At 39.3% G+C, this 10,320-nt stretch overlaps 1 protein-coding gene across 2 annotated transcripts in view; it reads left to right on the forward strand.

Annotated features, from left to right (window-relative positions):
- The window catches only part of LOC143782568 (cadherin-19-like), a 352,880-nt gene extending 343,470 nt beyond the window's left edge, over positions 1 to 9,410 (forward strand). For both annotated transcript variants that reach the window (XM_077270123.1, XM_077270124.1), the window contains 2 exons: positions 5,535 to 5,783; positions 6,516 to 9,410. In XM_077270123.1, the coding sequence (XP_077126238.1) occupies positions 5,535 to 5,783; positions 6,516 to 6,937 (671 nt within the window). In that variant the 3' untranslated portion in view covers positions 6,938 to 9,410. The remainder of the gene's footprint in view (positions 1 to 5,534; positions 5,784 to 6,515) is intronic.
- The last annotated feature ends 910 nt before the right edge of the window (positions 9,411 to 10,320 follow it).

Below are 10,320 nucleotides of genomic sequence, written 5' to 3' on the forward strand. Positions count from 1 at the left end.
TCTGCCACTCATTACAGTTTTCCTCCACTGGACAAAGCAATGCTGCCTGTTTAGTCCTGTTACCACATTTGAACAGCATTTAGCCCACTTTATTATTTGGGCCTACTAACTGTGTCTTGCACTCATCATAGTTTTCCTCCACTGAACAAAGCAATGCCACCTGTTTAGTCCTGTTACCACTTTTAAACTGCATTTAGCCCACTTTATTGTTTGGGCCTACTAAATATTTCTGCCACTCATTACAGTTTTCATCCACTGGACAAAGCAATGCTGCCTGTTTAGTCCTGTTACCACATTTGAACTGCATTTAGCCCACTTTATTATTTGGGCCTACTAACTGTGTCTTGCACTCATTATAGTTTTCCTCCACTGAACAAAGCAATGCCGCCTGTTTAGTCCTGTTAACACATTTGAACTGCATTTAGCCCACTTTATTATTTGGGCCTATTAACTGTGTCTGCCACTCATTACAGTTTTCCTCGACTGATCAAAGCAATTCCGCCTGTTTAGTCCTGTTACCATATTTGAACTGCATTTAGCCCACTTTATTATATGGGTCTACTAACTGTGCCTGCCACTCATTACAGTTTTCCTCCACTGAACAAAGCAATGCCGCCTGTTTAGTCCTGTTAACACATTTGAACTGCATTTAGCCCACTTTAATATTTGGGCGTACTAACTATGTCTGCCACTCATTACAGTTTTCCTCCACTGAACAAAGCAATGCCACCTGTTTAGTACTGTTAAAACATTTGAACTTCATTTAGCCCACTTTATTATTTGGGCCTACTAACTATGTCTTCCACTCATTACAGTTTTCCTCCACTGAGGAAAGAAATGCCGCCTGTTTAGTCCTGTTACCACATTTGAACTGCATTTAGCCCACTTTATTATTTTGGGCCTACTAAATGTGTCTGCCACTCATTACAGTTTTCCTCCATTGAACAAAGCACTGCCCCCTGTTTAGTCCTGTTACCACATTTGAACTGCATGAAGCCCACTTTATTATTTGGGCCTACTAACTGTGCCTGCCACTCATTACAGTTTTCCTCCACTAAACAAAGCAATGCCGCCTGTTTAGTCCTGTTAACACATTTGAACTGCATGTAGCCCACTTTATTATTTGGGCCTACTAACTGTGTCTTCCACTCATTACAGTTTTCCTCCACTGAACAAAGCAATGCCACCTGTTTAGTCCTGTTACCACTTTTGAACTGCATTTAGCCCACTTTATTGTTTGAGCCTACTAACTATTTCTGCCACTCATTACAGTTTTCCTCCACTGGACAAAGCAATGCTGCCTGTTTAGTCCTGTTACCACATTTGAACTGCATTTAGCCCACTTTATTATTTGGGCCTACTAACTGTGACTTGCACTCATTATAGTTTTCCTCCACTGAACAAAGCAATGCCGCCTGTTTAGTCCTGTTAACACATTTGAACTGCATTTAGCCCACTTTATTATTTGGGCCTACTAACTGTGACTTGCACTCATTATAGTTTTCCTCCACTGAACAAAGCAATGCCGCCTGTTTAGTCCTGTTAACACATTTGAACTGCATGTAGCCCACTTTATTATTTGGGCCTACAAACTGTCTGCCTCTCATTACAGTTTTCCTCAACTGGACAAAGCAATGCTGCCTGTTTAGTCCTGTTACCACATTTGAACAGCATTTAGCCCACTTTATTATTTGGGCCTACTAACTGTGTCTTGCACTCATTATAGTTTTCCTCCACTGAACAAAGCAATGCCACCTGTTTAGTCCTGTTACCACTTTTGAACTGCATTTAGCCCACTTTATTGTTTGGGCCTACTAACTATTTCTGCCACTCATTACAGTTTTCCTCCACTGGACAAAGCAATGCTGCCTGTTTAGTCCTGTTACCACATTTGAACTGCATTTAGCCCACTTTATTATTTGGGCCTACTAACTGTGTCTTGCACTCATTATAGTTTTCCTCCACTGAACAAAGCAATGCCGCCTGTTTAGTCCTGTTAACACATTTGAACTGCATTTAGCCCACTTTATTATTTGGGCCTATTAACTGTGTCTGCCACTCATTACAGTTTTCCTCGACTGATCAAAGCAATTCCGCCTGTTTAGTCCTGTTACCATATTTGAACTGCATTTAGCCCACTTTATTATATGGGTCTACTAACTGTGCCTGCCACTCATTACAGTTTTCCTCCACTGAACAAGGCAATGCCACCTGTTTAGTACTGTTAAAACATTTGAACTTCATTTAGCCCACTTTATTATTTGGGCCTACTAACAATGTCTTCCACTCATTACAGTTTTTCTCCACTGAGGAAAGAAATGCCGCCTGTTTAGTCCTGTTACCACATTTGAACTGCATTTAGCCCACTTTATTATTTTGGGCCTACTAAATGTGTCTGCCACTCATTACAGTTTTCCTCCATTGAACAAAGCACTGCCCCCTGTTTAGTCCTGTTACCACATTTGAACTGCATGAAGCCCACTTTATTATTTGGGCCTACTAACTGTGCCTGCCACTCATTACAGTTTTCCTCCACTGAACAAAGCAATGCCGCCTGTTTAGTCCTGTTAACACATTTGAACTGCATGTAGCCCACTTTATTATTTGGGCCTACTAACTGTGTGTTGCACTCATTATAGTTTTCCTCCACTGAACAAAGCAATGCCGCCTGTTTAGTCCTGTTAACACATTTGAACTGCATTTAGCCCACTTTATTGTTTGGGCCTACTAACTATTTCTGCCACTTATTACAGTTTTCCTCCACTGGACAAAGCAATGTCACCTGTTTAGTCCTGTTACCACATTTGAGCTGCATTTAGCCCACTTTATTATTTGGGCCTATTAACTGTGTCTGCCACTCATTACAGTTTTCCTCCACTGATCAAAGCAATGCCGCCTGTTTAGTCCTGTTACCATATTTGAACTGCATTTAGCCCACTTTATTATTTGGGCCTACTAACTGTGCCTGCCACTCATTACAGTTTTCCTCCACTCAACAAAGCAATGCTGCCTGTTTAGTCCTGTTACAACATTTGAACTGCATTTCGCCCACTTTATTATTTGGGCCTACTAACTGTGTCTGCCACTCATTACAGTTTTTCTCCATAGAACAAAGCAATGCCTCCTGTTTAGTCCTGTTACCACATTTGAACTGCATGTAGCCCACTTTATTATTTGGGCCTACGAACTGTGCCTGCCACTCATTACAGTTTTCCTCCTCTGAACAAAGCAATGCCACCTTTTTAGTCCTGTTACCACATTTGAACTGCATTTAGCCCATTTTATTATTTGGGCCTACTAACTGTGTCTGCCTCTCATTACAGTTTTCCTCCACTGAACAAAGCAATGCCGCCTGTTTATTCCTGTTACCACATTTGAACTGCATTTAGCCTACTTTATTATTTGGGCCTATTAACTATGTCAGCCACTCATTACAGTTTTCCTCCACTGAACAAAGCAATTCTGCCTGTTTAGTCCTGTTACCACATTTGAACTGCATTTAGCCTACTTTGTTATTTGGGCCTACTAACTACAGTATGTCTGCCACTCATTACAGTTTTCCTCCACTGAACAAAGCAATGCCGCCTGTTTAGTCCTCTTACCACATTTGAACTGCATTTAGCCTACTTTATTATTTGGGCCTACTAACTATCTCAGCCACTCATTACAGTTTTCCTCCACTGAACAAAGCAATTCCGCCTGTTTAGTCCTGTTACCACTTTTGAACTGCATTTAGCCTACTTTGTTATTTGGGCCTACTAACTACAGTATGTCTGCCACTCATTACAGTTTTCCTCCACTGAACAAATCAATGCCGCCTGTTTAGTCCTCTTACCACATTTGAACTGCATTTAGCCTACTTTATTATTTGGGTCTACTAACTATGTCAGCCACTCATTACAGTTTTCTTCCACTGAACAAAGCAATGCCGCCTGTTTAGTCCTGTTACCACATTTGAACTGCATTTAGCCTACTTTGTTATTTGGGCCTACTAACTGTGTTTCCTCCTCATCCTGCCCATTGCCCAGCCACTGCTAGATGAGTCTGCTGGTACATTGACCCAGACCACTACATTCCCCTTGTTCTCTACACAGCCAGAATCTGACCCTGCTGAAAGTCAGGTTCACCTTCCCGCATACTATACCACCTTACACGGGGACAAAGAGGAAGGTGCAGATGAAAGTGCAGGTTCCTTCATCAGGTGGGGGGCATACTCATTGGCGATGTCACTGGCACAGGGCCCCTTATAGTACGCAAAAGTGATTCTGCCAGTGGGAGGCACCACCCGCCATCAAACACGAGGGCCTATGAGGGCCTATGAGGGGCCCTGTGCCAGTGACATCACCAACGAGTATGCCCCCCACCTGATGAAGGAACCTGCACTTTCATCTGCACCTTCCTACGAATGAGTGGGCCCCCCTGCTTGCTCAGGATCACAGCACTTGCAAAGTTGAAATACTTACCTCTCCCTGCTCCACCGCCGTGACGTATTCCGCGTTTTCTGGGCCCACAAAACTCTTGAGCCAGCCCTACCCCCCCACAACTTTAGCCAAATGATCCCCAGTTTTCAATGCCTAACTATTATTATAAAGTAAATTAAGATTGACAAGCTTAAGTAATAAGAATTGATGTTTTTGGCATTAAAATTGGCACTGTGGGTGTTTTCCTGTCCTCCACTCACTGCAGACTTTGCTCCCCCATTGACTTGCATTGGGTTTCGTGTTTCAGTCGGCCCCCGACTTTTCACAATAATCGTCCGATTTCACCCGACCTGACTTTTGACAAAGTCGGGTTTCGCGAAATCCGACTTGATCCGAAAAAAATAAAAGTTGCTCAACTCTAGCAGGGGCAGATCTGGGTCTCCAGCTATGGCCGATGATATTGTAGCATCGGCCATGGCTGAATTGTAATATTTCACCAAGTTTCATAGGTGAAATATTACAAATTGCTCTGATTGGCTCTTTCTCTTTCAACAGCCAATCAGAGCAATCATAGCCACATGGGGGCAAATCCACCCCCCTGGGCTGAAGTACCACTCCCCCTGTCCTTGCAGGTCAGGTGAAATTTGTGTTAACCCTTTCACCCGATCTGCAGGAAAGCGATCATTCTGTGATGCAGCATATGCGTCACAGGTCGGATATGTTTAGAAAGTTAAGTTTTATGATTCATCATACGTATTTTTAAAATCCATACATGTAATTTTCTAATAATATTGGTTTAGATAAGCAAAATCTTTGCTTAAATAAGAATCAATTATTTTCATATATTTCTGTAGATGACTAAACTTTGTTTACTTTTTAGAGTTACCACTAAACTTGAAAAGATACAGTATGTCTTTATTCGACAATCAGAGACTGAAAGTGAGATATATGATTTTTAACAAGTTTGAAAGATAGAATGGTGTCCTAAAATGTACTATGAAAAGTGAAAGGAAAGTGCAAGATTATTTTTGTAGAGTAAGACTTTTTTCCATTTACAAATGACATGTATCTTTTAAACTTTTCTTAAATACATGTTTTTGAATTTTCTTTCAGATAACACGGCTACCATTTTGACAGCTCAAGATGGATATAGTTCTCAAGACAATCTATTATTTTACTTGACAGTTATAATAAGTGACAATGGGACCCCTTCACTCAGCAGTACTAGCACCTTAACCATTAAAGTGTGTGATTGCGGCATTGATAACAACACAGAATCCTGTGGAAAAGGAGGATTTTTCTTCAAGTTTGTAAACTCTGGAGCTTTTGTTGGAATTTCAATTTTCATCCTTATGATTTTAGGTAATTCATGAAAGTATTGTTATTCAATATCTCTACATAAACAGGTAAAAGAAAACCATGAAAAATATATTTTTCTGTAAAATGCACAGAGCTTGAAGCATATTTTATATTCGCGTAGTATTTATCCCATGCTATTATATGATTGTGATTATGGGAACATCTTAAACTGTATATGCAAATATAATAGGTGATAAACAGAAGTGACAGACATTGAGATAGATAGATAGATAGATAGATAGATAGATAGATAGATAGATAGAATTTGTGAACACATTCTTATAACTGATCAAAAGTAAGTCTCAAAACTATTGAAGTGATATGTCATATAATAAAATCTTTACGTGCATTATAAAGCCCAACTACAGGAACAGGAGAATGCTTTTTCTTAATGGTTAAAGGGGTTTTCTGTTTTGTTAATAAAGATAACTAAGGGAAACCATGCGTTTTAAAAGAAAAAAAGGCAACTGCACTTACCACCTGTGTCTGCTGCCAGCTCAAGGATTGTTCCTCTGATTGTCCAGAAACAGTGACAACCTTTCCACTAGTCACTTGACCTTACAGCCGAACAGTGGCCTCAATGGTCAGATCACTGATAGTTGCTATGGAAAGACATCATAACTAGTAATTATCGGAACCAAAGCAAGCACTTAGTATTTAACTCTAGACAATATGGTAACATAGTAATGACATTTGTGGTATGGAAATAATCTCTTTATTCTACTGTATCCCTAGTGCTGGCATTACTTGTGCATGTAAGATGCCGGAAAAATCAGAATATGATGAGTGAGAAAGGAGAAGACTTAAAAGAAAATATTGTAAAGTATGATGATGAAGGGGGAGGAGAAGAAGACACCGAAGCATTTGACATTACAGGACTCAGACAGCAAACAGTGATGCGTGATCGAAAGCCAAAAAGAACAATTAGAACTGATATTCAAAGTATGTACCGATTGTCCTTGGGGCTTGGTCCTGATGTGGCCATATTTAAGGAATTCCTGTCAGAGAAATTAGAAGAAGCAAATACAGACACAAGTATTCTTCCCTTGGACTACCTTCACTGCTATGTGTTTGAAGGCACAGGTTCACCCTCTGGATCACTTAGCTCACTAAGCTTTACTGAGACTAATGTATCAGAGATTGATACATACTACTAAATATTAGTGATGAGCGAGTATACTTGTTGCTCGGATTTTCCAAGCAAGCGCGTTTGATCTCCAAGTATTTGTTAGTGCTCGGAGATTTACTTTTCCTCTCCTCGGTTGCATGATTTACAGCTGCTGGACAGCCTGAATACATGTGGGAATTCCCTAACAAACAGGCATTCCTCACATGTATTCAGCCTGTCTAGCAGCCGTAAATCATGCAGCTGTGGCAATGAAAACTACATCTCCGAGCACTAACAAATACTTGGAGACCACCTGAGCGTGCTCAGGAATACCAGAGCAATGAGTATACTCGCTCATCACTACTAAATATACAAAAGAAACAAAAAGAAATCTAAATGACATTTACTATTCTATTTTTTTTTTTATTATTGAGCTCTCATGGAAATGATGGATAAAGGCAAACTCTTATAACCTTTGACAATGGTACTGCTGTGTGGATAATTTGGGTATTTGTGAGTCTTTTTCACACAGACATATATAATGCATTTAAATATGAATAAATATATATGAATATTATGGTATGTTTTACAACACTGATTGTTTGTAGGCAATCCTATACATTCCACAGAAGAAGGCCATGTGGTTGCTGTGGGCTGCCCATATTTTTTTCTTACAATAAGCTCCCCTTTCTAGACAAAATTATCAAATAGATTTTTTTAAATTGACCCAAGGGGCACATACTTTAAAGCCTGTGGTGGAGGAAAGCAAACACCTTTTTGTTCAAATTGGAAAATTCAATGACCAAAATGATTGTCTGTTCTCTTTAAAGAGAACCTTTCATGAGTTGTAGTATACTAAACTAGATGCAGCATGGAATAGTGGCTGAAGAGCTGAATAAATATTTTTTATCATGTCCATTGCAGATACATTATACTGTTAATTTTATTTCCACCCCATATCGCAGGAGACGTTAGCAGAGGTACATTTTTGGGGTCAGTTACTTTATCCCCTGCATGAGACTGACCAATTATAAGCAAAAGGTGTCACGCAGGAAAAAAAAAGTAACTGTCTATAGAAAAGGTCAGACTCGGCTTTAACTATCTGATATCTGAGGGGTCTAATCAGTTACACAAACCTAACTGCTGGCAATTAATGTGCAGTGGGAGAAGAGTAAAGACATGCTTCATTCATACATTTTTGCAGACCTTCTTTTACAATGCTGTAAGCTCTGCTCTACTCACCCTCCCTCCACATTGACAGTGCTGTGAGAGGAAAGCTGCAAGAAATTTTATAGAAGGTTTATAATGACACATTTAACTTCTATAAATAGAAGGTTTATAATGACACGTTTAACTCTCCTCCCACTGCGCACTGTCAGTGTGGGGAGATCGAAGAGAGCAGAGATGACAGAGTTGTGAGAAGAAAGCTGCAGTGATGTTTGTATTATGCTCTCCTTCCCCTGCACAGTAATTGCAACCAGTTAGATCAGTGAGAAGAGCTGAATGTTATTGCATGTCTTTCCATATTACACAGATAAATATGGTTCTAAGCTTTTCTGGAGGTGTATCTTTCTTTTTAATCACTCTCAGAGTAGAATTTTTGCGAATGTCCCCTAAAAATGGCTCTTTAGTACAATTTAATGAATGTGGCTGCAAAATAACTTAATAAGCTTCTCCATGTGAGCATTTAATTTTAGCTATACCAGAATCTTCTTCAAAAGAAATAGTATTCCATCTGTAGTATGATTTTAGTCAAAGTTTTTCTTGGGTACCAGGACTGAGTCTGAACTAAAACCAGAACCCAAACCCCATTGAAAACAATAGACAACCAAACCATCGAGTTGGAAAATATATTATATCTCCTTCCCTCCACCCTGGAACTCCAAAAATTAGAATGGACTTCCGTGAGACACTAAGTGGTATGGTATGAACCCAGAACTTTTAAGTTTGGGTTCGCTCATCTTTAATCTGTAGACAATTGTTTCAGAGTTCTTTCCTCCTGCCAGATTAGATTAGGACATTGATTAGCTGTGTGAAAGGCCTTTGATGGAGGTCTAGGTGGCAAAATTTCTCCTGGAGGAGAGTACCAAACTAAAATAGTGAAATTTATTAAACATGGAATGCTTCCTGGGAAAAAAAAAATCATGTCACCCCTTTTCCTAGAAGATGTAAGCATGCTCTGAAATGCCACCTATTAGAGTGTGGTACCTAAAAGTAAATATTAGCACTATAGTGAGCATTGCCACATTACTTAAGATCTTCAGCCATCAATGTCAACTTAAACTTTTTATTGTACCTGAATATGGAATATAAGACATTGCATTTCTATTTAGTTATGCATACCTTTATAAGGCATCATATAACATTTTTTATGGGTTGTCTACAGAAAAAGTGCTGCATACTCTATTTGATCTTGTATCTCAACCATATTCTAGCACACAAGCGCAGTTAAAAGGGAACCTGTCAATCTTTACATACTACCAAAACCATGTCTGACTGATCAAAACAGGCCATCAACTGTTTTCTACCTAGGTCTCTAGGTCTCTCTAGGAGTACAGACATGGGGAGTACTTTGAAGCAACAAGAGTGGTTTAGGAAAAATTAATCTGGGGTGATGCTGGGCTGGACTCTCCCACCAGCCACTGGCTGGCTCTTCAAGCAATTTTTTCCCTGATGTGGAGCATTTCCGAGAAAATCATATCCAGCTGCAATCATGCAGTCACGTTCTGATCCATTCAACTGACAGTTACCCTTATAGTACTAATGTTAATATGCATTGTTTAAAAGCACAAATTGGCATTCTTCGTCACAGTTCTTCAAACAATAGTACCAAAATGAGTGGTCGTTGCTGTTTTTAAACTTCAATTTCAATGGAGAGAAACTAAGCTTTGCAGGCAAACACTCTATTGATATTCTGTCTTTTTAGAATCCATTTCAAAATCAGCAGACATTTTATCAGATAGTTGCAAACTTAACCAGCAGCTGTCTGATGTTGTTAAAATGACAAATTTTTGAACTTGCTTACATGATGCATTTGCAATTAGATTTATGGCTATGTTTTTTATCAAAGTTTGATAAGAAAATGGCAATTTACCACATTTTCAGAAAATGATAGCAACAATTTACTTTTTAACTCTATTAGCAAAAGTTAAAACTAGGTTTCACAAAGGCAAATATATAAATGATAAATATATTCTTCTTTCGATTCTGAATTGTACACAACTTTACAGAATTTGTGCAAGCTCTCCCTTTGCAATCAGTCCATTTGTGATCAGTGGGAAAGGTTAGGCACATTCATTGCCCCACTGGTAACTGTTCAACTACTAAGTACACTTCCATTAATTCTATGGAATTAAGTCATGTAGCTGCAAAGTTTAAGTGCATTTTGTCTGCAGCATGGGGAATAGTCTTTTTGCACAGCTTAATTACTGT

Source organism: Ranitomeya variabilis, chromosome 6 (assembly GCF_051348905.1).
Source record: "Ranitomeya variabilis isolate aRanVar5 chromosome 6, aRanVar5.hap1, whole genome shotgun sequence".
NCBI classification, from domain to species: domain Eukaryota; kingdom Metazoa; phylum Chordata; class Amphibia; order Anura; family Dendrobatidae; genus Ranitomeya; species Ranitomeya variabilis.